The following is a 26,546-nucleotide window of genomic DNA, read 5'->3' on the forward strand; positions in this document are numbered from 1 at the left end:
TACAAAAAAAATAAACGACTAAATCTGTTAAAAATCGCAGAACATAGTTATCACGTGGCTCTACCTACACATGGCTTTTGCTTCGTTCATTAAAAAAAATCACCTTTACAATAAAGCGGCAGAGAGATATTCGGAACACCGAATAATGGAACATCTGCCAATCACTGTTTTGTTTTTTGTAAATAAAAATTTAATAGACAAATTGACTTCTTTGAAGATTTAAATTTGATATTTATTATTTGACTCGAAAATTTATTTAAAAAAAAATGTACAGGTTTATATTGTGACGTAAGTTAGTGGTAGATATGTGCTGTGATACTGTTGCAATAGTTTTGTTTGCCAACAATGTGACAAGACGCGGTCACTGCGCTGCGGAGAGAACTGCGGAGAGAGCAGCGAGCAGCGCGAGTCCTGCAACCAGCTGCTACTTGTTCATTGTGATGTTTAGATATAATAGATAATACGAAGTGAACATCGCACAGATTTGCGTCTTAAAATGTTGACTTATTTATACATTGTATGAATTTGAATGTATTTAATAATGAGTACTTAATTTAAATGTCAGCATGTCGCGGGAAATAATAATGAATGTCAATAAATTATAAGTACCTACTATGAGAGAAAAACAAATTTTTTTTAGATTAAAAGTCTCCATTTCGTTTATTTTAAAAACTTTTATACAAATACTAAATTTCGTAGCTAAAATTTTTAAAAAAGGATATGTGTTTGTAGAGATTATGTTCTATATCTGTGTTCTTTACAAAATTTGTATTAAAATTATCTGGTGTAAAGTACATGTAAAAATCTCATAACCATTTTGATATAATTGAAGATGACGATACGAAGGAGATTGTCACAAATATTAGTTCTAGGCCCACCATCAACATCCATGCAGCCGCTCTAAAGATCACCAACATCATTTCATCCATCCATCTAAACTTGGCGTAAGTAATATTAAAATATTACTAATATTATAATTGCGAATGTTTAGATGGATGTTTGTTTAAAGGTATCCCCGGAACAGTTCAACGGATCTTGATGAAATTTGGCACAGATGTAGAACATAGTCTGGAATAACACATAGGCTACTTTTAAGTTTTTTTTACAGCTCGTTAATAATAAGTAAGAAGTATGACTGAAACAACACATTTCTAATATGTAAGTAATAACAAAAGGTTGGTTTGAAAAAAGGTGACAATGATTGTTTTCCCGCGGAGTGTCCACGTACTGTTCGAAAGTGCTGTAACTTAATAATAATAAAAAATACTTAAAAGTATAAATACTAATGTGTTTGATTTTATTGATAATTGAACAATCGAATAGATTGAGAACGAAAGTGTACGTTGTTGGCTACCATGAGCGTTCACTGCTGACACGCCTAGATACAAGTGGTGCCCTACACCGACTGGTCTCGCCTCCACATTATCATACTTTAACGAGCAAAGATGGAGTGTATGCGTGTAGCGCATCGCCGTAGTGAGCGTGCGCGCCGGGGCAGTCTGGCGCCGGCGCCTGCGTGAAGAGGTTCGTGAAGTTGACCAGCAGGAACATGGTGACCGTGCCGAGGATGGAGCCGAGCTGGCCGAACGCCCCGCAGGCGCGCATCGTTCGTGCGCCGCCGCGCCGCGCGCGCAGCGCAACCCATAGCCGCGCGTACGCCAACGCCGCCGCGGCCGCCAACCACGACAACACCTCCACGACAAAAACATATTGAACAACATTTTAGACTCTATAAATAAAAAAAGAAAGCCGACTTCATAAAAAACAATCTCAAACAAAATGCACTAAAAAGTAACAAAATAATGTCATGAAAACCGTCGAAAGTAAGAAAGTTCTTTTCTTTCTTGTTACATGTCTATATTGTATAATTTATTTTGTTACTTTTTAGTGCATTTTGTTTGAGATTGTTTTTTATGAAGTCGGATTTCTTTTTAGTGAAGTTAGATTGTTAAGTGTGAAGTTAGTTTTAGTTAGATTTTTAGTGAATTTGAAGTTCAATTATAAATTTCCTTAATACGTATGAGGACGGAAATAAGACAAATAAAGAAAAGGACTTTCCTATTTTCTATATATTAGGTCCTTACATATGAAATTGGCGTTTTGTATGGGAGGAACAAAAAGTTGAATATTTTTTAATATAATATATTTAATTAATCAAAGTATGAACCATTATTTTCTATGCACTTTTGCCATCTCATAGGTAGTTCATTGATCCCTTTACTAAAAAAACCAGTCGGACGGGAATAAATAAAATCTTTGAAGGCGATTTGGACTGCCCCATCGGAGTAGAATTTTTTCCCTTGCAAGAAGTTATCCAAATTTCGAAAAAAATGGTAATCTGTTGGAGCAAGGTCCGGGGAGTACGAGGGATGTCTTAGACTTTCCAATTGAAGCTCTTCTAATTTAGTAGCCGTCTGTTGCGCAGTGTGTGGTCTAGCGTTGTCGTGAAGCAGCAGTGGCGTGGAGCGATTGACCAGCCTAGGTTGTTTAGCCGCTAGCTTTTCCATCATGGTTTGCAATTGCTGACAATAGACATCAGCCGTAATAGTCTGGCCAGATTTGAGAAAACTGTAATGAACAATACCGGCACTAGTCCACCAAACGCTTACAAGTAACTTTTTTGGGGTTAATTTTCGCTTGGGGCAGGATTTGGCTGGCTCGGGACGGACCTCTCGCTGCCTGCTGTCGTCAACGCGATGGTGGGTAGCGAGAGCTCCTGGAACGCTGTCGCCTCCTTCTGCGAAGAGGTGATGGCGCTGAAGGAGGCGGCGGAACGTCGGCGGGAGGAGGACGCAGCCGCGGACCCTCTTCGTCGTCGTCGCGACGGGCGCAGGCGGCAGGCGCACACCCGCCGTCTGCCTCCGTAACAGAAGAGCTCCGGGCGATGGACGGCCCATTGCCCTATCGCCCGCCAAACTTTCGGGTGTAAGGCGCTCCCTAGCATTGGGTGCGCCTTTAAGACGTGTGTTGTGGGGACTCCTTACATCTTTGTCCCCACAAGAGGAGAGTCCGAGTGGACAACGCCGGCTGGGTCGCGGAAGATTGCGCAAGTGTTCCCGTGACCCAGCCACAAGGCGGAATGGAGGGCCCGAGGGGTTTTAGTGGGTATGGCCGAACGACTTTAGGCGAGTCCCACACTCCCTGCGCCACTGCACATATTGGCCCGGCGCAGGGGTGCATAACCGCATTTCCCCTCGTAAAAAAAAAAAAAAAAAGGATTTGGCTGGCTGGCCAGGATCCAACCATTGCGCTGAGCGCTTCCGATTATCGTAAAGAACCAATTTTTCATCACAGGCAGAGCTGGGCATTAACTCGTTAATCCGTTAATCGTTAATTAACGAAGTTAACATTTTGCTTAACGGATTAACTTTTAAGTTAACTTCAAAAAGTGTTAACGCTTTTATTAACTTCCGTTAAACTCAACTTCCGTTAATAAAAGTCCGTTAATCGTTAAATTAGTAACTTGTAGACGTGCTGTCATTTTGTTTAAATTGCGCGCCACGCCACGCTCGTAAGTTCAACCATGCTGAGTGACTGTCGGCGACTCGAATGGTCAACGAACGAGTTGATAATTGATATATGTGAAGTTCGCGTGCAAGTGTGATGCATCAGAGCGTCCGGGAAAGACGTGAACAACAGGACAAAATGAAAAGAAGGTACGAAATAGTATATTTCATTACGAGTATATAAAAGCAAGAGTATGTAAGAGCCCACATTCCGAACGCTCTTCGTCCCTACAATACCCTCCAATCCCTTTTTGAGTAACTGTATTAAAACATTTTTTTACTCGTTGCTTTTTCTTTAGCTTTTCCAAACTCGTGCGTTCTCTTTCCCAACTGTCAAAATAATGTCTATTAAAAAGAAACAACCAACCACGAAGTTTTTACAAAAAAAAATCATTGAAGTTTTTATGATTCATGCAAATATTTCTAAAAAGAACCTCGTAATTTGTTACAATATCAGATTTAATGATTTTATTCAATGAGGTTAGGTTTCATTTTATTTCATATCATTAAATTTCATTTTCATTTCATATCAATAAAAATAATCTACTGAAGATTTGGCTGTTTGGGCATAGTTCTCTTTGCCTACCCAGAATGGGTGAAGAAAACAAAAAAAATCTCTGTTTGTATTCTTTTACGGTTGGCGCCATTTTTCAAACATTTTAGTTAGTTAAGTTTATTAAATTGCTTCATTTTTTCGCAACTGTATTAAAAATAGTTGTTCAGTGCATGTGCGGAACTGTCATTAGAACTTGTTCCAACTGTCAACCCTCACCTTCGGCTGCGCCTCGGCTCAGGTAGACATTTGTCGGAACACTTTGCAATGACAGGCTTTCCGCACTCGTAATGAAATATACTATAATGCATTCATAACTGTGTCTCTAATGTGTTTTAGAATATATAGTCAAATTACTATTTTAAACAAGTGTCGCCACAAAAGTATGAAATTAGTATGTATAATTTTGGTATGGTTAACTGTTAACGATTAACTTTAACTTGCGTTAAATTTTCTAGAATTTAACGCTTTAACGATTAACGAAGTTAATTTTTTAATTAACGAATTAACGATTAACGAAGTTAACTTTTCGATTAACTGTGCCCACCTGTGATCACAGGTAATGATTCGGTTTAAAATACCTTCATTATTGTGCCGGTTTAGTAATGTAACGCAACAGTCGACGCGCGTTTGCCGGTTTGCTTCAGTCAATTCGTGAGGTACCCACCTTTCAAGCTTTTTCATCTTCCCAACTTGCTTCAGGTGAATTAAAACAGTTTTATCACTAACATCGCAGCTTGCAGCTAACTCGGACGTGGTTTGCGATGGATCCGCTTCCACAATAGCCTTCAACTTGAGTCTCAGGCCGTCCACGGGGCTTGTTCTGCAGATCGAAATTTCCAGAACGAAAACGTTGGAATCAAAAACGAACTGTGTTTTCTTTTGCAACACGACCGCCATACACATCATTCACCCTTCGAGTCGTTTCCGCAGCACTAGTGCCACGGCGGAACTCGTACTCGTAAATAATGCGATATTTTAAGTTTTCCATTTTGTAAAATGAGTGACGCAAACAGAAAAAAACAGAAGAAAAAAAACAAATGAATGACGGTCATCGAACCACAAATACATGAGTCTATAGCTGTACAAATTTGAATTTGGAATTCCTTACCAAAGAGGAGAAATTCGTGATTAAAGTGGCCAGTACGAAAAACGCCAATTTCATATGTAAGGACCTAATATATAAAAGAAAGTCGTGTTAGTTACACTATTTATAACTCAAGATCGGTCGAACTGATTTAGATGAAAATTGATGGGGAGGTAGCTTAGAACTAGGAGACGGACATAGGAACTTTTTTTATCTTGTGTGTTTTTATTTCGCGCGGACGGAGTCGCGGGTAAAACCTAGTTTAATATGTTTAATATGTGTGTATTTCAATTCAAAAACTAATTTAGAATGCAGCAGATAACCTCTCAACCTTTAAACAATGAAATAATTATCAAAATCGGTATACTAATTGAGAATTAACGAACTAATACATTGTAGCGTGCCTTTAATTCTGAGCAGCCGCGCGCCGAAGTAGCATTTTTTGGATGTACGTTTTTAATCATTTGATATCTTCCAAACTATTGGTAGAATTATATACCTAGTTTGAAAGGCTAATGTATTCTGCATTTAATACTCTCTAGCCTTAAAACATATTTATTTGGATAAAGATTATATAATATAATAGCGCCGTAAGCTTGCGACGCTGTCTTTCGTGTGCATTTTAATCGACGTCTTTTCATAATAATATGGTTATTGTGGGACATCCATAGATGCCAGAGCTGTAAATAGGCGATAAAATTGAATTTACCTAATAAGTAATTAAAACGAGTAAGTCATGCAATGTACATGAGGGTGCAGTAGGATATGTTACGGATCGTTATACGCAGCGGCGGTACGTACCACCAGTGCCCGTCCGGCGGCTTGGTCCTGCAGTGGCGGCGTGGGGCTGAGCAGGGCCGTCGCCAGCATGTACGCCAACGGTCCTGCAGCGGCTGCCAACATCGCAGTCAGCGCGCGTACCGACAGCGGCGCTAGCCACACCGCCGCCAGGCATACTGCAGGATCCGCGGCCACCTTCAGCGTCGCCGCCAGGTGGTACGTGGTCGCGCCGTAGGGCATGCACGAGTAGGACTGCACCGCATTCAGCACGCCGTTGTTGACGCAGTTAAGCGCCGCCGACGCCACGAACAGACACGCCCAGGACTGACGCACCGGGGCCTCTTTCCGTAGCTCTTTATTCTCCGTTGGCGATTTTCGCTCGGAATCGAATTGCGACGTATTGTGGATATAGGTGAAACTAAGGAGACTCACGATTGCTAGACCTCCAAGAGTCGACAGGAATACGTCGGTATCGAAAAGCGGCGGGGGATGGACGGTGGTCCACGTCGAACCATCCGGAGACGGGACGCACTCAGGTTCGCCTCCGACGCCCTGGATCAACGCCAGGACGCTCGGCAGAAGGCCGCTTAGACCTTCCCCAACCATGTACGTGACCAGATACTCTTCACGGAAATGTCTTAGATAGGGATAGAACAGCACAGAACTGGTGCACCCGACTAGCGCCGAGCAGAAGGCCAATGTAAGGAAGGAAAGTGATCGATCTGCGCCGACCCAGAACACGGTCTCTGCGTGTAGAAAGGCGTTGAGAAAGAGCGCGGCAGCGCCCGTCGCGAGTAGGCAGTAGATGTATGCGGCGTCGGGTATGCGCGGCAGCAGGCGCCGCGCGAGTACGTGCACTACGATGCCGACGTTGCCAAGCTGCACTGCCAGCGTGATCCAAGTGGGTAGCGCCCACCCCTCGGGCAATTGGCGCAGCAGCAGCGGTGCCTGCAGGAACGTGCCGTTGACGCCCAGCCACGAGCCCAGCCCGAACGCCGCCACCGCCAAGTCCAGCGTGATTCGTCGCTTCAGCTTTACCATTTCCTTTAACTTTAACACTTGCAACTTTAACACGCTGTACAAATTTACTCACACTTGTTCGGTGTTAACTTTACAATATTGCACATTAACAAGACAGACATGGGAAATTGTGACGGCAGCGGGCACGTGCACACTAGTACGGATAAGTCGTGTCTCAGGTGGCAGCGGTGTTATACTGAAGTTAATGTAGTTTTGTTTGCTAATCGCGTATTAAACGCGATAACGTTATTTTAATAAAGTTATATCAACGCTATAATAGTGTAACGTCATCGATATATTGGTAAGTTCAACGATATAGATATGTATATAAGTAGAGTCTGGCCATATTATGACTGCGACACACTGTGACTCAGTGAGGGTGGCGCTGATATCGCGGTTTGGTCAGAAAGTACACTCGTACTTAGCATTTAAAATATATTTTTTTTATAACACCTGATAGCGAAGCGACCGCTGGCCATATACATCCGCAATCGCAGATGCGTTGCCTAACTTCAATCAACGGAGAAGGAGACGCACAGAAAAAATATTTCCCCTTACTATGAGTCTATAAGAAAAGGGCGGGAAGATGACAAAAATTAGGCCTCCGCCCGACACTCATCTGTGTGATGTCTTCTGTGTGGTTGTGGTATTGCACCGGGCGAGCTGACCAATCCTTGCAACAGACGTTGTTGTTGCTGGCGTCTATCACTGTGTTAAAACAATAAATTATAAAGTATAACTACAGTTTTTATAATTTTTACATAAGTTTTTCAATTGCAAAGACAAATATAATTTATGTTCCACTGCTTTCAAGATTTTTAATTTGTAAAATCAATATGCAATAGGTAGGCTGTACTTTAATTTTAAATGTAGCCGCAATCATAGGTCTATAATGGCTGTCTCTAACCACTCGACAAACAACCATTATACACTTTTCCTCTTTTCAACCGCGTAACTGCCAACTTTAAAAACGTTAAGTTAAACGCTTAGTTGTTATCGAGGTAAGAGCGTTGGCTTCCTGATATGTATTAGAGCCACATCAGCTGTTGCCTTAACGCCCATGTGACAAGGGCAGCGGGGCGGCATGGATCTGCCGGGCTTCGTGTGCGTCTTCTTCGCGGCCAAGAACGTACACTTGCTCACAGCCTTCCTGTGTTGGAGATCAGGTTATTTTAAATTTCTGGATAAAATGTTTTTTTAGTTGATAGGTATACGTCGTCTATTGCAGTGAAACACTTATAGGTGAGGTCGTGGGTATGTGGCGCGAGTGCGCGGCACGCGGCGTGCGAATGCGCGTTGTCGGGTGCTGCCGGCTCCCGCCGCTGCCCGCCGCCGGCGCACACCGTGAGGGCGTGCTGATAGACGTCCATTGTCCTCATACTAAAATGCTGCTCGACAAGGTAAACGGGGAAATAGGAGAGAAAAATACAATTGAAAAATATAAAAACATCCATTTTCGGTCAACAAAATTTTGGTCGTGTAATTTTCATTTAGGCATCGGTCGCGCACGCGTTTAATCACCGGTACTCCTGGCTATTACTGGACACGGCGGCGTCGGAGGCGAACGGGTCGACGGCTTGTGGAGCGGAATCAAGGCCGCAGACCATGTTGGGGACCGCCGCTGTGCTGCCCGACGCGGACGTGGTGTGGGTTACGCGGGCAGCGGCACTCGACGTGTACCGTGTGGCAGTGGGCTGGCCCCTCGTGGGCACCGAACTGCCTTCGCCAAGTGCCTCGGCGCTGGCAGAGTGGACCGCGCTGCCCGCTTCGGCCGCGCGCCGTCGAAACCTTGCCGGCGTGCGCCTCAGCGCGGCCACTGTCGTCAGTTCTACTCTAAGCACCACTTCACTATGTATTAAGGAATTTTAAAAAGTTAGCAAGAAAAACAGCATTTATGATTATTATTGTAATTAATGCTCTAACGAGAATTCAATTTTTATGGCAACTGGGGGCTAACGAGCGAGCAGTTACCTTATTTTGTTAACATAACAAAGAGTCCGCTGCCCATAGACTATTTCTCCATCGCATACGTCCCGACCGAGGATGATTTCATGCGAAGGGGAATCCAAGCATGCATTTCAAAAGTAATGTGTTTCATAATGGCGGTATGATGGCGCGGGCACGGCGCAGGTCAGCCGGCCGCAGCAGTTCTCCGGCTGGACGGACGTGAGCAGCCGCGCGGTGGACACTTTCCCCAAGCTCACCTACCCACTCATGATGCTGCTCGCCGAGGACTTGAACTTTCGGTGAGCGTATATTGAACCCGTTTGTTGTTGTTGTAGGTACTTAAAGTTGTTATAAAGTTGTTGGATGAGATGTGTGGCGGCGCGCGGTGCAGGTACGACTTGCGGCAGGTAGATGCTTACGGCGAGGAGCGCAACGGCACCTTCACCGGGCTGGCTGGCCTACTGGAACGCGGGATCGACATCGGCGTCGCCTCCATGTTCATGCGTGCGGACCGATGGCGAGCGCTGCACTACGCCGCCGAGACCGTCGAACTCAAGTCAGCAAAACATCCAAACCTCTTAACATTGTCCAATTCTTTCAAACTGAACTAAAAGAAAAGATTAAATTGAATCGGATGAACGTCAGATATAACTTACATATTTTGAGTGTGTGTACATTTTCCGGGCAGGGGCGCGTTCATATTCCGTCAGCCATCGCAGTCGGCGGTGGCCAACGTGTTCGCGCTGCCGTTCAGCCGCGGAGTGTGGGTAGCGGCCGGTTGCGCGTCGTGCGCGGCGGGCGCGCTGTTGGCGGCGCTGGCAGCGCTGGCACGCGTAGCCGCCGCGCCCGACCCTGCACTCGCCCGCCTTACGCTGCCGGACTGCTTCACCTTCGTCGTCGGCGCCATCTGTCAGCAAGGTGGGTGCGGCGCCGGCGCTGCGTCTGGTGCTGCGTCTGCCGCCGTCCCCGCCGCATTTAAACTTTGCGCCGACTCATTGTTACTCTCTGAATCGAAGGGATAATCTATTTAAGCTTATAATATATTTCTTTTTTATCTCTTATCGTTTCACATAATAGGTACCTACGAATGTGGTAGGTAACATAAATATCTACGATTTATATCTTCTATATTTATTAAATTACTGTTAATATATGACTGATATGACCGTGACTTATCCTAATTTATCTAAATTATTATTTATCTGTCTATCGTTATGAAGTCTTGATAATTTCACCGTCGTCGTCGTTTTTATCTTGTGCATGTAATACGTAATAGGTTTCGCCTCATACGTGTTATACAAGCGTGCAGCTTGCACCGGGCAGCCTGTAGGGTGCAGGATGCAGCGTGTGGCCTGCAGTAGTGCGGTGCGCAGGGTCGGAGCTGGCGCCGCGGCTGTGGTCGCTACGGCTAGTGATGTTCTGCGCCCTGCTGTCGTCACTGTTCACATTCACCTCGTACGCGGCCAAGGTGGTGGCCATCCTGCAGGCACCTAGCGACACGCTGCAGACCATCGACGACCTGACCGACTCGCCCTTGGCGCTGGGCGTGCAGGACACCACCTACAAGAAGGTTTACTTCGCCGTAAGTCTAGTTCGTCCTGGCGAGTACCTAATGCAGTGTAGCCGTGTTGTTGACGATGGGTGGTGTGGGCGCAGGAGAGCGAGGAGCCCGCGACGCAGCGGCTGTTCCGGCGCAGGCTGGCGCCGCTGGGCGAGCGCGCCTACCTCGGCGTGGCGGAGGGCGTGGCGCGCGTGCGCACCGGACTCTTTGCTTTTCAGGTGGTCACGCTGCACGAAAATAGTTTCGTGTTCGTCGCTTGATATATTTTTTAGAAATATTTTATGCTCAAATTATTTCAAAAAATCCCGGCTTAAACAACTCCTTGCCGATGACAGTTATTGAGCATACTCATATTACACGCAAATTACTGTGGTGGTTTTTCGGTACGGGAAGGTGGAACAGGGGTCAGGGTACGACGTCATCAGCAGGACGTTCACGGAGCGCGAGAAGTGCGGCCTCAAGGAGATCCAGGCCTTTAAGCTGCCCATGGTGGCCGTGCCCATCCGCCGCCACTCCGGCTATCGAGATCTGGTGGCCTCCAGGTGACCGCTACACGTATTCACAGACTAACTCTTAGCTTAAATGTTTAAATTAGTAGACTTTCTTGAAAGAAACTACAAATTTGATCCATCAACTAGTTTGCCGGTGGGCGAACTTAAAAATTTTTGGTAAATAAAAGCTGTTAAATAAAAGGATCAGTTCTATTGATGTCGCTGCAGGTTGCGGTGGCAGCGCGAGGTGGGGCTGATGTCGCGCGCTCGGCGGCTGTGGATGGCGGAGGCGCCGCGCTGTGGGGCGGGCGGCGCGGACGCGGCCGGCGTGGGGCTGCGCGACGTGATGGGGGCGCTGCACGCGCTGCTGGCGGGCGCCGCCGCCGCCTGCGCGCTGTTGTTGGCCGAGCGGCTCGCGCACGCCTCGCGCCTCTCCCGACTACGTAGAGAAAGAACGACGCCAACATTCAATAGTTAAAAGTCAAAATCAAAAAGTCAAAAAGTCTTGTAAATCAGCAAAGATTTTCGTAGAGCTTCGTTGCTAAGCGTATAACGATAGGCGCATGAGTATTTTATTAATTACTTTTTACAGCAATAATTATTATGTAGAAAATAAAAAGAGAAATAGGAATAGGACTTGACTTGTAATCTGCACATCTTGGTTCGATTCCCGTCGTGTTTTTTCTAACGTACATAGCTGTCGCCCGCGACCACATCAAAAACAATCCATCCATCCATGTAAACATTCGCATTCGCAGTAAGATTTATCCTACGTTTTTGTAGTACAAGAAAATGACGTAAGAAATTCAAGTTTTAATGAAATGTACTTCGCTTAGTTTCTATAGTATTTTTAGTTTAGTTTTTACTGTGTTTGTAAAGCATTTTATGTAACATGTAGCTTCTAATAAATTTTAGTACAAAAAGTGTCATTAGTTTATTTGATCTCTTCTCGACATCTTCACCTCACATAACAGCGGTTTGTCGCGACATGAGCTCCAAATCATGGAGGGGTGGCAGCTAACAAAGAAAACTTCGGCAATAATGTACTTAATATTTTATTTTAGTCGTATGTCGAAAATAATATGAATCCTAGTCTAGAATCTATACAAACATACTCGACAAACTATCATATCAATGTTACTTAACATTATAACATTGAGTCTGAGATGGCCGCAGGTGGCAGCACCGGGCTCAAAGTGCACAGAGCGGCCTCGTTGCGGCCGGCACGTCCTTAGCTAAGCATTGCACCTAGTGCGGGCTGCAGAGGACTGAAGGGGGGCTGCAGCTGGCTGCAGCTCAGGCGTGGGGCTGCAGGCACTACAGGTACAGGCAGAGGATGATAAAGATCGCGACTGTGAGTGCGGCCCGCAGCGCACGGTCCAGCAGCAACGCGGCCGCCGCCCACGCACTCGCGCCACCTCCTTCACTCTGCAACACAGCACAACTTATTGACAGATGCACGAAAATGTTCTTCAATATTTACCTTTTCCCTTAGGAAATATCCACGTTTCAAATTACTTTTCTACATGACTGCATATGGAGTAACCGAGGTTTGAGTTCCATAAGTAAGTCGGGCGTACCTCCGGTGCGAGGCTGCAGAGCGCGGAGGCGGCGGCGAGCGCGGTGCGCAGCCGGCGCGGGGGTGTGGCGGTGACGGCCGCCAGCCGCCGCGTCAGTGCCGTGCACAGCGCTGCCAGGCCGCCGCAGATACACAGCGCGCCCGCCAACTCCACCGCGAGCGGCGTCGTCGCCGACCCTGGCAGCCGCACCAGTGCCGATATCAACCTGACGAGTTGTTATATTAAACTCTACCACATGTGACGTCACGTTGCGCACCTTTCTTTTTGGGATTGTTGATGTTTTGTTTTATTATAATTTTAACAATATAAAAACTATGTAATTTTTAAGTATACATATGTAAAATGAGTACCAGATGGCGGCAGTGAAGGAGGCGCAGGCGCAGAGCGGGGAGCGCGCGGCGGGTGGCAGCAGCAGCGCCGCCAGCAGCAGCAGCGCTGCGGCGGACAACACGGCGGTCGTGGCGAGAGCGTGGGAGGGCGCGCGCCGGCGCAGACTCAGCGCCCAGGCGACAACGCGCCGCTCGCCATCGCCGCGTCGCCACGTCTCCGTCGAATGCGATACGCTGGCCAACTCCCAGGCGCCCGCCTCGAACACCGTCTGAGCCTGCGAACGACGCGACGCGGATATTCTTTATGTTGGTTAGTATTAGATAGTATTTTGTTGAAATAGTACATAAAGCATAAAGGTACCTATATCTTAAGTTTATAAGCCAAGATTAAGCATGACGCATAGAGATAGTGGATAATACGGACTTCGGCGTGCGCGACGGTGAGGTCGAGCTGGTCGGAGTCGTGGTCCCGGGAGGCGAACTTGAAGACGGCGGTGTGCAGGTCCCGCGGCCAGTCGTCGAGGCGCAGCGCCAGGGGCGCCGAGAGGTCGAGTCGCGAGGTCCACTCGACGCGGCCGTCGCTGGCGAGTCGCGCGCGCTGTCCGGCGGACGCGGCCGGGTCAACACCACGCGTGGCCGCGCTCACCACCACTACGTCGGGCAGCCACAACCGCTCGGCTGGCACGCCCGCCCGTCCGCAACCCCACACCGACGTGTTCCACTTCAGCCGCGAATCCTCCCAGCTCTGCTCGATTTATTAGTACAACTTTGTGTTCAATAGTTTTTCAAGTTTATGCTGTTGGCGTGATTAAATAAATAAATATATATATATATATTTAATAGTCTTTGTATGGTAGGTATATAGTATAGACAACTAGACACTGTTTTTGAGGAACCAGGAGCGCAAAACTGTTTTGGCGAATGGAAGCGTTTAACGCAATACACACTTCAATGAGGGCTTCTGAACAGGGACGAGAACAAATAAAAAGCCGCTACCTACGTACTATATCTTTCAGTCGACGTAAACTAATACGTTATGTGTGCTAAATGTGCGTATACCATTTGCAAGTCGGCCAGCATGCGCACGGCGGAGTGGCGCTCGTCGAGTGCGGCGTGGCGTACGGTTAGCGCGAGGCGTACGGGCAGGCGAGGCGCAGGCGACGCGCCGCGGTCGTACTCCGCCAGCAGCGTGTCCAGCCGCTCCGAGAGCGCGCTCGCGTTGCCGCACGCCGCGCGCGACACTCCTACATCTGGGTCAGCGTTTCACTAATAACACATCTGTTGAATTTTCACTGTCCGCCAATCGTAGCAATGCAGGTAGGTACCTTCTATGATTAAGTACGCTGTTAGATCCACCGACTCAATTCGTCGCGGTCGCGGTGGCAGTGGCCGGCGCCACGTAAATCATTGTTTACTTATTACCTGGTGTTGTATTAAGCTAATCATGTCGGTATTTATTAAAATTTTAACGAAGTCAAGTTCAACTTTTTTAAAATTAAGAGGAAAAGTGGCCGGGGGTATACATGTGAGGCAGAATAAAGATGTAGCTGCTTACATAGGAGCAGGAGCAGCAGCGGCAACAGCAGAGCGTGCATCGCGGCTGCACGGGTCGCCATCTCGCACAGAACTGGTCGTGCAGCGCCGTGCCGCCCAACGCTGCGTCTCCAGAGGCCCGCAACATTGCTAACTAACTTTACCGACCAGTCACCACTGGTATATACTTAACTCATATCTTATTTTTTGTCCTCACAATCTAGCAGATTGCTTCTAACTGAAAATTGTAATTTCTATGAGCAACGTACATATTTTCGATTACTACATATTTTCGCTGCTGCTCATAAACCGACAGAAATAGCAGTATTTTTAAAATGTTTGTTGAAAATGCGAAAGGTGACGCGGCCCTGTCTGCAGTGCTGCAGCGGGGAGTGCGGGGCCGGCGGCGGCGCGTGGGCGCACTATCGCTGTATCGCGGGCATCCGCCGTTTCAAGGGCTTTTTCCCATCACATTACAACACGACGCCATGATTATTTAAAATAATAAAAGTCAGAAGACATCATAGAGGAACTTTATTGCTATTGACAACTTGTAGTTAACACTAGACAGCTCATGCGAAAAGCGGCCATACACCGTCTGAATTGTACCGATAGCTCAAAGCGCGCGCTGCGAAAATGCCATTTTAGAAGTGAATGAAATCTTCGGTTAAGGTATGCAGATAGTCCGTGTACGGCCGCTATTAGTGGCACGGTCATCGGGCTTCGAGTCCCTATTAGCATGGCACTGTCGTCAAACAACTGTTGTTACACATTATCAAACAAACATTCTATACATAGGTACAATTTAAACACAACCGAAATAAACAACTGAGAAAATAATAATATTTTATAATAGTTTACTTATCGTATCATATGTAACGGCACGGCGGCGCACAGGAAGTCGGTCGCTTACTTCTCACTCGGTCCTACAGCAAATTATTGTCTAAATAGTAATATACGAGGAGAACGCAACGCCATTTGAGCAGATTTACATTTCATGGTATTAAGTGGAGTTCCTATTCACATTCTTTAGTAAAACAGAAAAACTAAAATTAGAACTAAATAGAACAATCAATACAATATAAAACAATAAAATAAACAATAAGAAATTAACAAACAGATCGACAAATAAAAAAACCCGTTATTTATTGTTACAAACACTATGTTTAAACTGGCTTACATTGAATAGTTTACGATCATAAATGTATAATACAACCTTCTTCTAAATATTAATTAAAATAACAATGTCGAATATGTATTTATAATCAATATAAAATTAATAGGAAATTCATAACAACTTAGTTTATTTTCTATCTTAAGTTAACAATAACTAAGCATAATCCTATACTAATAAGTACGTAATCTAAACACATTTGATCAATTACATTGTATGTATCTGTACACTTCAGAAAATCCGATCAGCATCAGTGAGAACAAGTACACCAGGAGCGAGAGCCGCCGTCACCGGCCGAGAGCCCATACTCGACCTAGAGACCTCCACTATCTAGATTCTACTCATTTCTTCTTCAAATGTTAAATTTTCCAATAAATCTTTTTTCTTAATTCTTTTTTCACTCATTTGTTCAGCTGACAGCTATCATCCAAATGCACGTATTTACCACGGCCGCTAGCCCGTTCGCGCGGCTTCCCCTAGGGTACTGCGGGGGCGATGACAAATCTATCTCATTATATACTGTATTTTCATTTTTTTTCTTGAGAAGGTCTATGTCGACTTGAAAGTCGTCGTTTTGATCGTTAGGTACTGAAGCGCATTTGGATCAATGTTAGCCTGCGACGGTTTCAAAGCCTGTTTTAACTTGGGAGTTCAATGAGAGCCGGGCGCGGGCGGGGGCGGTGGAGGTGCCGGCGGTGGCCAGTCGGGCTGGTGCGGAGGAGGGCAGCGCCAGTAGGGCGATGCGTCGCCAGTCTGCGCTTGGCACGCCGCCGCCAGTCCCGCCCAGCAGAAACGGTACGCATACCTCTTGCCATGGACCTGAATGCGACAAAACATCCCATTTAGGAACAAATGTATTGTACGTGGCGTGTTCCAATACCGAACAATAAAAGATTTGAGGTGGAAACATACTGCAGGCTGCACTGCGCGCTCTGTATCACACGGGCAAGCAGTCAGTTACCTTGGTCATGATGTTCTTGTCGTAGTAGTAACGCAGAGCGCGCGACAGCTTGTCGTAGTTCATGTTGGGCTTCTGCTTGCGCCGACCCCAGCGTCGCGCCACCTCGTCCGGGTCGGCCAGACGGAATTCGCCTTCGCCCGGAGCGCCCTCGCACACCACACATAATACTTATTTAATGAACAATCATGAAAATAATTTTGTCAAATGAAATTGATACATGTTTCTTATTAGTGACTATAAAGGTGTTTACTAAGATAAATAAGCGATTGTAAAAATTAAATGTCTGAGCGCGACACTTATGAATACAAGGGATTAGCAAAACTGTTCATAGTAATTTTTAGTGGGATGTATCGTTGCAATAAAAATGATTGAATTAAAAATAGAGCAAGCTACCTCCCAGCAGATGCCGGGCGCGCCGGCCGCCAGCTCCTCCAGCAGGAACTGCCATAGCTGCACCTGCCCGCCCCCCACGCCCGACGCTCCCGCCCCGCCCCGCGAGCACCCGCTCAGCGACGCGTACGGCTCTGAATACGAATATAACAGTGAAAAATAAAAGTCTGAAAAACTGAAGAAAGAACTGTTAGACACCGTTGCTGGCACGGCGACACAAGCTGCTGAGATCGCGACTCGCGACATTCGTATTGTGTACGACGTTAATATTGCTACTAAAATATTTGAGGACCTAAGCTCAGTTACGTTGTCAACTCTGAACTAGCAGGCGACTTCTTCAGCGTAGAATAAAAAAACAGACAAAGTACATGCTAAAAATAGTACATACTAGCTTTCGCCAGCAACTCGGTCCGCGCGGAATTCAAAAAACATGTAGCCTGTGTACTTTCGCATTTATATTATTATATTAGTAAGATCTAGTAACAGTAGGATTTAAAATTATGCGCGTTAGTCGAACATTGCTGGTGCAAGGCGGCAGAGCCACGCACCTGGACAGAGGCGCGGCACCAGCTGCAGCCGGCGGTCTGCGCTCAGCCAAAGCATGGCCCCGGGCACAGCACCGCGCTACGCGCTGCTTGCTCGCAACGCCGCATTTTTACACTACACTACACTCATTAATTTTGTTTCACGACACTACGTACTTATTCTACCACTATGTATTTTTAATAATAATGCAAATCCAAAAATGTGTGGAAAAATTGAGCCAGAGTACAAAACGTCCGGACGTGGCACCGGAAGCGAGCGAGTGCCGGCGGCCAGTGCGGCCGGGGGCAGGGCGCCGCCCCGGCCCGCCCTCGCGCCCTCTGCGAGAGACTCGCTCCTAGACATATGTCGCACCTCCATTTGATTTTCTCAAACGATAAAGGAATCTTAAAGTATTTAAAGCTATCCCAGTTTGTTAAGAAAATCTATTTGTATATTTTTTATCATTTAATATAATAAAATAATTTAATATGATTTTTTAATTTTCAAGTATATCTTGCGATTAGAATATTCACACTTTAGACATGACTCGGATTAATGTACCGATGCCAGTTCGGTTATAAGTAAGAATTGTTTTGAACAATACCATGTCAGAAGACGCGCTTGCCGCCGCACCGCACCGCAAAGCTCCTCACCGCTCAGTGACACAAGTAAATCAATGTTAGTTGAGAATCATGTAGATTCTAAACTCTGTGTGATCCCTACGGATTTTATGGAGCTTAGAGGCCGGCGGGGAGCCGCGGGGGGCAACACGACAGTATCTCGCAGTACCTATTTCTTTGTAGCGTAAGAGGCAAGAATTTGGGAAAGGTCTAGTCTAGATCGCCTCTTTCCATGGAGCAAAGAGATTCAAATATATTATATAAATATATTTTAAATGTCTTTGGGTTAATTGCATCAAAGTGTTTGTCGATGGTGCATGCTCGGCTCCCAAGCTTCTAGCCAGCCAAAGTAGAAATGTGAAATCACTTCTACATAACACTGTGTAAATGTCTATAATGTTGCTGGCGACGTAATACAAGGTAGGCTGAGCTCCACTAACTGTTTATTTATTTATTTATTCCTTTATTGCATGTTACAGTATTTCTTGTTTAGAACTTACATGTAACACCCTGTAAGGGCATAGCAATATACAGGTGCATATGTAGGTACCAGAGTGTTTACAATATTAATTAAATTCTTTTAAACATTTTCCAGTTTACATAAATAGTAATTTCACAATCTATAGAGAAGGTTAACACGAAGCTAATTATACAATACTTTAATAACATTTTATTTCTGCTAATATTATTTTACAAAAATATAAATTTAACATTCTTTTAAAATATTTTCAATCAGTATATTTAAATTTTAACGATTTCCCTATTCTCTTTTTTATAAATTTTAATTTGACATTTTATCATTAAAGAATTCGCTCAGGCTATAATAACTTTTTTGTATGAGAAATTTTTTGAGTTCTTTTATAAATTTAATAGTCTTTGGTATATCTTTTATGTAGTTAGGTAAATGGTTATAAACTTTAATTAACATTGTATGTGGTGAGGTTGTCACTAGAGTCATTGTTGAAAAAGGAATATTAAGTTTGTTTCTATATCTATTGTTACGTTTAATTGTTTTCATGGGTGAATATAAATGAAAATTATTTTTAACAAATTTACTGGCCTCAAAGATATATATGCCGGTCAATGTAAGTATCTTAAGTTTTACAAAATATGGTTTACACGAGTCGCTTTGTTTTATATTTGCCAAAATTCTTATGCATTTTTTCTGTATAATAAATATTTCTTGATTATCACAACTATTCCCCCACAGTATGATACCATAAGCAAGTCTGGAGTGAGCATAAGCATAATATGCCGCTAGTGCTGTTTTCAGGTTTGTTACTCTTTTTAGCTGATTGAGGGCGTATATAAATGAAGATAATTTATTTGAGAGTGTTTGAATATGTTGCTTCCAGTTCATGTGATTGTCAATATCGATTCCTAACAGAGTAGCGGATTGAATGAAATCTATTGTTGTTGATTTATATGAATAGTTTAATATAAGTTGAGCTTTTTGATGTGGTCTAAATTGTAAGAGTTTAGTTTTTTGTAGGTTTAATTCTAAATTATTTCGGGACAACCAGTCTGTGGTTAGATCAAGTATACTATCTAAATTTAACTTTAATTCCTCGCGGTTTGAACAGTGGAATGCCAATGAGACGTCATCTGCGAAACAAGTGCACGAAACACCAGAGTGCTCCAGCACCTGGGGAAGATCGTTAATGTATAGTAAGAACAGGAGACATCCGAGGACACTCCCCTGTGGTATAGAGCCAGTGACGGATACTTGGTCTGATCTTATTTGCTTTATCTTTCCGGTACAGAAATCGGTATGTTCTACTTCCACATACTGCGAACGGTTCGCGAGGTACGATCTGAACCACGAAAAGGCGATTCCTCTAATACCATTTCCATACATTTTGTTTAATAAAATTTTATAGTTAATCCTATCATAAGCTTTGCTCATATCAAGCAGTACTCCGATTGCGTATTTTTTATCGTTTATTATATTTAATATTTTTTGAGTGAATTTATAAATTGCAAGGATAGTAGATCTTTTTTTTCGGAAACCATATTGCTGGTTGTGGAGAATGTTGTACTTTTCGACGAAATAAAGCAACCGTCTTGCCATTGCTGTCTCCAGGATTTTTGCCATCGTTGGTAATAATGCGATTGGACGATAATTGTTCGGATCCGATTTTTCACCTTTTTTATACACGGGCTTAACTAGGGATACTTTTAAAGCGTCAGGAAAACAACCCTCTTGAAAGGACTGGTTTATAAGCCTAGTTAAAGGATTTAATAATTCTATCGCACATTTTTTTACTAATGTTGGAGGGATTTCATCTATTCCAAAACTTGATTTATTTTTTAATTTTTTTATTATATTATACGTTTCATTTTGTTCAATTGGCTTTAAGTACAATGTGTTAGGAATAGTATTCAAAATTTTAGAATTTTTCTCACATTCAGAGTTACACGAATTACTTATCGATGTAAAGAAATTGTTAAAAGCATTTGCAACCTCCTTAGGATTCTTGAGACATGATTTTTTGTAAACTAAGTTAATATTTTGAACTGTACACCGCCCGAATTAATTTATATTCAATTTCTGTAAAAATACGTACTCAAATTTAAAATATAGAAACCAGTATTGTATCCACTTATCAATAGCAAAAACCGAATGAGATCAGATTATTTTTATTATCATTTGTGTTTGGGAGTGTTGCATTATGCAAGACGCCCCGCAGCGCCACCCTTCGCCCCCTCGCCCCCTCGCCCCCTCGCCCTACAGGAAGACACAGGGCACATTTATATCGCTGACAAGTGTTTATTCGGTGATTTTATTTAATCCAATGATTCCATGGAAGGAAGGGGAAACTTAAATTTTGATGCTGTGTTAGTTTTGTTAAAGTGGAAGAATATGCGGAGATGTGAAGATTACTAACACAAAGCTACATTTAATAACATATAGTATACATCTGTTCTCAGTGCACTTTGTCGGTGAGAACAGGTAACAAGGTGACGCCCATCCGACTGTGTGGTTTCTAATTTTTGTCAGTAAGCATGTGTTCAAACACCGCACCTAACAGCACTGCCTACGTGTGAAACAATTAGCAATGATTGCAGTGTAAGTAGTTGCTAGGTGGGTATCGCTAAGCCATGCTGTAATCACATTATTTATTTCCTTTGCCGTTTGATAATCGATAACAAAACTACATGTAGTTCTGCTTAGCAGCGCGATGCGATGTCTCGACAAATTTTAAGGCTAGCGCGTATTCATCAATGTTAATGTATGTATGAGCGACTGAAATCTGTAGAATACAATATGAAACATATAAGCTACCTTTGATGCCGGTAATGTGTACGGTTTCCGTGTAGGTACGGTTGATTTATATATTTACTGGATAACTTCGCAATGCTTCAATGCATGTTATTGAAATTTGGCACAGACATAGAACATAAACTATAGTAACATATGAGATACTTTGCACGGACGAAGTCGCTGGCAAAAGCTATTTTATTAATAATTTTGTATTTTATTTCATATGAATTGTAATTTAAATATTAGCTAGGTATCTTCCTATCCAACAAAGATGAACAATGATAATAGAAAACTGAAACAGAATTAACTATTTTAAACATAACATTTATTGCAAAAAAATCTCCTGAATAAAGGCAGTCGATACGTGTAAAAACGTCAAATACAAATAAGCAGGCTAAAAAAATATTCTAGCTGTAAAAATGACGACACTTTTTTCGCATTAAAATGTAGCCTATGTCCTTTTTTAAGGCTCTAGACTATCTATGTACCACATTTTATTTAAATCGGTCCCTTAGTCTTGGTGTGAAAGTGTTACTTTCGCATTTATAATATTAGTATGATAAATGATATGATTCACACGCACTCAAAGCGAGTACCATGAAATGACCACGAGCGGGCCTAACTAGGTACAAACCTAAGTTTGGAGGTATCACGGGTGGCCCTAGGTATCGCTCGGAACACCACACATAGTCCGAGTTTCGGCCGCAATGCAAACGGTGTTTGTTTTGTGATAACATTTATTTGCAACTATTTGTATCTGATAACTTAATTGGATTGATTTTTCCTCGAACTCGAAGTTAGGTTAGATTCAGCAAGGCGCGGCGCGGCGCCGCCGGCCGACGGCGTAACGACAAATTATTTTTTGTCTCTTTTGCGTTTTGGTTATGCATGCGACTATATTATTTATGATCACAATACCGAGTACATACTTTATAGAGCGCTTCCGATATCACAATCAAGGAAACAAACATCGCGGATAATTGTACTACAAATGTAAAGTACCGACCTATAATACCAATCTAGAAAAAAATAATAACTGCCGAGACTACTGACTGGTCAAGCCGCTTAGGACAGGAAGCCACAATACTTACCGAGGGTTTCTGAGACCAAATTCATCGTTTAAAACATATTGTTATCTCTGTTTTGTCAAAGATAATGACAGGGATGACGATATGTTTCATACAGAGATTTTCGTCACAAAAACACATACATAATTACTTATGCTTATAAGCCACCAACTCTTTAGTATAACGGAGTTTATTTGTGTGTATTTTTAGTAAACATTGGTGCTGTTTTAAGATAAAGTAGTCAGGGTTTGTGAAACGTGTGAACGTTATGTCGCGATACTATCTTTAGCTATCTCCTGTATTTAAGTTTATCGCGAAGCTTTAAGTGGGTTGTGTGGAGGAGCGGGGGCGGGGGCGGAGACGGAAGGCGGCGGCCGCGCAGGCCCCGCCTCGCCCGTGCGTGTGGCTACGCCAATTCACTTCAGTTCTGGAAACTCTACGACCAGAATATATCGTGTTGGAAAAATTGGTAACAGCCGTTGATGTAAAGATATTTATGTCCCAAGTGTATACAATATAAATCGTCAAATATAAAACAAGAATATCGTCTATGTGTCCGGTTGTTCATAAGTTCATAAGTAAGTTTGCTTATTTCAATAACGGACCTCAGTTTCAGGATCTCAGTTACGTATTACTCGTATAAATCCACCAACTCGCCCTTCCGCAATAAATCCAATAAGCTCCGAATACTGTTAGGTTAGACACAAATCTCAAATGTGTGTACGCAGTAGGTGATACACATTAGTAAGGAGGTAATAAAACAGAGTGTACACATGGTCCTGGGTCTGAATCTCTCCATTCGACTATCTTCTATATGGCTCCGAGCGATCTATGACCCAGTACATATCTAGAGCTGGGTTGAAATGGTTACAAGAAATAAATAATTAAAAAATTATAGAAGTTGTCCGCGAGAATGATCAACGAATTTCTAGTTTTTATGATACATCCTTTGCAATTTGTTACGCGAAGCGAAAATTGCCGCATTAAAAAGAGTAAAATATGGTAGCTCCTCGGGCCGCATTCCGAATGACTCAGCGCGGAATGTGAAAGCGCGGCGGTTCCCAGGCCGGCGGCGGTGACACGTGCCCGCTCTGCGCGTGGCTAGAGACTATCCCGGACAACACCGCGGCTGATATTGCTATTTAGGGACTCGCCTAAGGGAAGATACGGAGTGCTAAGTATACAAAAACTACTAAGTTAATATGTATGTATATTTATTGTACAGTCCGTAAAGATAATTTTTCAATGCTTCCCTTATTAAAGACTATAAAAATGCATTTAATATCTACCAAATCGCCTAAAAATAACACAAGTTGGCCCAACCTACCATGATGGTCACACGTCGTGCACAATCATCGTTGGCCTAAACATAATTTCTTTTCTGGAGAATAGGTGCTAAGATTCATTTAATGGTAATAACAATTTAGGTAAAAAAAAAGTAAGCAACGAAGAACTTAATGGACACCCGAATGGAAGATTTAATTATCCCCGCAGGCGTTTGGATTGATTGTGCAAAACTTCGCGCTGTGCAGGCCGAAATCCGCGGGGCTAAGCGGCGGAACTGTAGCGGGTAGCCTCCAGCAAAAATTTCCGTCTTATGGGAGATCGAGCTTTTACACGTGTTTAACGTTTATTAGGAACCTCAGAGCGGCCCAGGCACAATAACCAGAATCATCGTTGATCGTTGTTATAACGTGATAGTTGTTGTAACAGTCAATATTTCTCTTTTTATTCGACTCCCAATAGTGACAATGGTGTCACGACTGAGGTCTCGGGCCTGATGAAGGGAGCGGGGGATGCGTGGTCGCTCTATGCGCACGTGACGCGTTGCCGTGACTTATGAAGAGGCCTGCATGATGTTTAATTGTATTCTGGGAGCTTTTCGCCGGTAAGCCGGGTCTCGGCGCGGGCTCGCATTGACTTGCTAATGCACCCCCGCGCTCCCGCTGCGACCACCCTACTACTGAACGTCGTCGTTAGAAAAAACAAAACGCACACAATTTTTCACTCAAAAATCTCTGAAATAGTTCAAAAATACTGCTGTTTTTAATGTCCAAATATTACTATAAATTCAAGGGTAAATCAGTCGTTAATGGCCAATAATTACCTCACGTGAACTTACAACAAAAAGAAAGAATCTGAATGTTAAATCATAAAATCGTTGATGAAACGAACGATATGTATTTAATTGTTTCATTTCAATATAATATTTATAAAGATCTATTATTTATAATTGGTTATCTTAAATATTTCGCTACGAAGAAAATAAGGTAGCGGTTCAGACAAAGATTCCAAGCATTAACCGAATGCAACGGTGGCCCATAACCTCGTTCACAGAAATAGTTGACTGTCAAAAGCCAACACAAATTGTAAAAGCGGGTTGAGTTCCAGTGGTAGGGGTCGAGGAAGCAATATTTTGCAAGAGGTCGCGGGGTGGCGGAGTCGCTAGGACAGGTCCCGGGGGTAATTGCTCTTTATTTCCGCCGCATCTTCAACCCCATGGCACCCTGTTTCTGCGGCGGCGGTCAGAAACAATTGAGGGTTTTTAACTTTGATCTTTTTTATGACTTTGTTATGAAGTGACATCAATTATGTTTGAAATTGCGTAATATAATTATACATTTAAGGTAAAGTATCAAATCCCAGACCAAAAATGAGAAGAGATGAAGTAGAGAAGAAAAACGTTTTATCAAATACATATTAAGCATAATGGTACCTACTGTAGGTGTAGGTGTGTCGTGGTACTCAACTATCTCACGTTCAGATTATCCGTATTCGTACGACTACGTATTATGTTGTTAGCCAAATTGAATTTGCACATGAGGCGGGTCAATTCAACAGCGGGGCGCCAGTGTGGCGGGGCTCGCCTGACCCCGGCCGACTATCTTGGGAGCGTTGCTGCCGAAATAGTCAGTCGATAAGAGTGGTCGGGTGCGGCAGCCGACCTCGTGCCGTAGACCCCCGCCACCGCTCGCCGCGGGCTCCGAGACCAAGGGGGGTGAGGACATCAACTAATAAGGACCATGTTAGATGAGCAGATGATGAGATGTAGAGCATGTCCCACATAAGCCAGGCCTGAGCTCACGGCATAGCGCGGCCGCCCCGGGCGTGGGAGTGGCGTGTGACGGCCAATCGCGACTCAACGCCCGACCTCAGCATTGTGATTTAACAACTTGAGTAACAGGAAATTCCGAAGCTATTTTGCGGTTTTGCAAAAATGTTGCCGACATATCTGCATCTTTAAATCAAATAAACATTTCCTCGAAATTGCTATTACGTACTTTTGTTATTATTCCAATAAAAAGTCAAGGTAAAGCAAATTACTTAAAAAGCTGGTAAAGGGTATTTTTTTGTTTTTTTTTATTAGCATGTTCAACTCTGATTAACACTATCTATGACAACAAGATATCGGCGTGTTCCTTGTAATCTACAGATTACGGTGATAATGTAATTAAAAGGTTTCTATCGGGGATATATGTTCTGAGAATTGGACAATATATCATTTTGAGGTTATCAGCAATATCTAATTAATACTTATATATTGACCCATAATGTTCATCAAGAAATCACACGATTTCATTTAGATTTTACATAAAGAAAATTAATGCAATAATGTATACATTTATTTGATTATTATTAAGTATAGGTACGCTACCATATTGTGAGCACTTGCCACTATGCCACACGGCAATCAGTGAGATTGAGTGAGTCACACAGTGCCGTGCGGCGCCTCTCGCGGCAGACGCCTGTTGTTACAGATTCGCGAGCTGAAGTAATGATAACCGCAAGGCCTCATCGATACGGAACTATGATTCACGCTTCCTAGTGTAGTGTAGTCGTAGTGACTCACTTCCGTTCGGCGAGTGGTTAAGATATTGCAAGACAATGTTTCTTAGTCACGATTTCCCTCGCTGGTGGGATCCGGGGGCCGGATCTGACCTGACCTAAACGCAGCCGTGCCCAGTGCTCTCTTTTGCCGAATTGAATTCCTATACAGGATCATACCAACAAATATATGACGTGTTTCCTTCCATATTCAATTATTATTTTTGTCTCAATTTAATATCGTGTTCAGAGGGTCTAACACGAATATTTGCGATATACGTTTTCGTAACATCATCGACAAAATATGTTAAAATTTGTATTAGATTTATCGT

At 43.7% G+C, this 26,546-nt stretch overlaps 4 protein-coding genes across 5 annotated transcripts; 1 reads left to right on the top strand and 3 right to left on the bottom strand.

Annotated features, from left to right (window-relative positions):
- Positions 1–1,060: 1,060 nt before the first annotated feature.
- LOC106712701 (solute carrier family 52, riboflavin transporter, member 3-A) lies at positions 1,061–6,974 on the bottom strand. The gene is made up of 2 exons (XM_014505338.2): positions 5,948–6,974; positions 1,061–1,692 (listed from the first exon to the last, which is right to left on the bottom strand). Exons 1-2 carry the CDS (start codon positions 6,965–6,967, stop codon positions 1,426–1,428), a joined length of 1,287 nt encoding a protein of 428 aa, XP_014360824.2. The 5' UTR covers positions 6,968–6,974; the 3' UTR covers positions 1,061–1,425.
- Positions 6,975–7,942: 968 nt separating this feature from the next.
- LOC106712688 (ionotropic receptor 75a) lies at positions 7,943–11,423 on the top strand. Its single transcript, XM_045678597.1, is given in 10 exon segments — positions 7,943–8,112; positions 8,189–8,346; positions 8,441–8,767; positions 9,077–9,211; positions 9,301–9,449; positions 9,582–9,811; positions 10,267–10,475; positions 10,550–10,672; positions 10,848–10,996; positions 11,174–11,423. Coding segments are annotated over 10 exon segments (1,812 nt in total). The 5' UTR covers positions 7,943–8,030.
- A 569-nt stretch (positions 11,424–11,992) lies between these two features.
- LOC106712712 (acetylcholine receptor subunit beta) lies at positions 11,993–14,555 on the bottom strand. Of its 2 annotated transcripts, XM_045678724.1 has the most exons (7): positions 14,410–14,555; positions 13,914–14,104; positions 13,279–13,599; positions 12,876–13,129; positions 12,526–12,730; positions 12,233–12,373; positions 11,993–12,201 (listed from the first exon to the last, which is right to left on the bottom strand). In XM_045678724.1, the coding sequence occupies exons 1-6, from the start codon at positions 14,468–14,470 to the stop codon at positions 12,263–12,265; spliced, it is 1,143 nt and encodes a 380-aa protein (XP_045534680.1). In that variant the 5' UTR covers positions 14,471–14,555; the 3' UTR covers positions 11,993–12,201; positions 12,233–12,262. The 2 variants fall into 2 exon arrangements, with proteins under 2 accessions (XP_045534680.1, XP_014360837.2); XM_014505351.2 differs by having other exon boundaries at positions 11,993–12,373.
- A 1,095-nt stretch (positions 14,556–15,650) lies between these two features.
- Positions 15,651–17,649, bottom strand: LOC106712687 (protein FEV). The gene is made up of 4 exons (XM_045678554.1): positions 17,461–17,649; positions 16,916–17,046; positions 16,523–16,669; positions 15,651–16,380 (listed from the first exon to the last, which is right to left on the bottom strand). The coding sequence occupies exons 1-4, from the start codon at positions 17,513–17,515 to the stop codon at positions 16,213–16,215; spliced, it is 501 nt and encodes a 166-aa protein (XP_045534510.1). The 5' UTR covers positions 17,516–17,649; the 3' UTR covers positions 15,651–16,212.
- Between the last annotated feature and the right edge of the window lie 8,897 nt (positions 17,650–26,546).

The sequence above is a fragment of the Papilio machaon genome, chromosome 7, assembly GCF_912999745.1.
Source record: "Papilio machaon chromosome 7, ilPapMach1.1, whole genome shotgun sequence".
NCBI lineage: Eukaryota > Metazoa > Arthropoda > Insecta > Lepidoptera > Papilionidae > Papilio > Papilio machaon.

Excerpts from the sequence above, each read along its gene's own strand:
- LOC106712701 (XM_014505338.2), bottom strand. The coding sequence starts at position 6,967 with ATGGTAAAGCTGAAGCGACGAATCACGCTGGACTTGGCGGTGGCGGCG. Across the intron at positions 1,693-5,947 it reads CCGCCGGACGGGCACTGGTG|GTGTTGTCGTGGTTGGCGGC; the intron begins GTACGTACCGCC and ends TTTGTCGTGGAG.
- LOC106712712 (XM_045678724.1), bottom strand. The coding sequence starts at position 14,470 with ATGGCGACCCGTGCAGCCGCGATGCACGCTCTGCTGTTGCCGCTGCTG. Across the intron at positions 13,130-13,278 it reads TCACCGTCGCGCACGCCGAA|GCTCAGACGGTGTTCGAGGC; the intron begins GTCCGTATTATC and ends CGTCGTTCGCAG. Across the intron at positions 12,374-12,525 it reads TCTGCAGCCTCGCACCGGAG|AGTGAAGGAGGTGGCGCGAG; the intron begins GTACGCCCGACT and ends GCTGTGTTGCAG.
- LOC106712687 (XM_045678554.1), bottom strand. The coding sequence starts at position 17,515 with ATGCTTTGGCTGAGCGCAGACCGCCGGCTGCAGCTGGTGCCGCGCCTC. Across the intron at positions 17,047-17,460 it reads GGTGCCGCGCCTCTGTCCAG|AGCCGTACGCGTCGCTGAGC; the intron begins GTGCGTGGCTCT and ends ATTCGTATTCAG. Across the intron at positions 16,670-16,915 it reads CGCCCGGCATCTGCTGGGAG|GGCGCTCCGGGCGAAGGCGA; the intron begins GTAGCTTGCTCT and ends GTGGTGTGCGAG.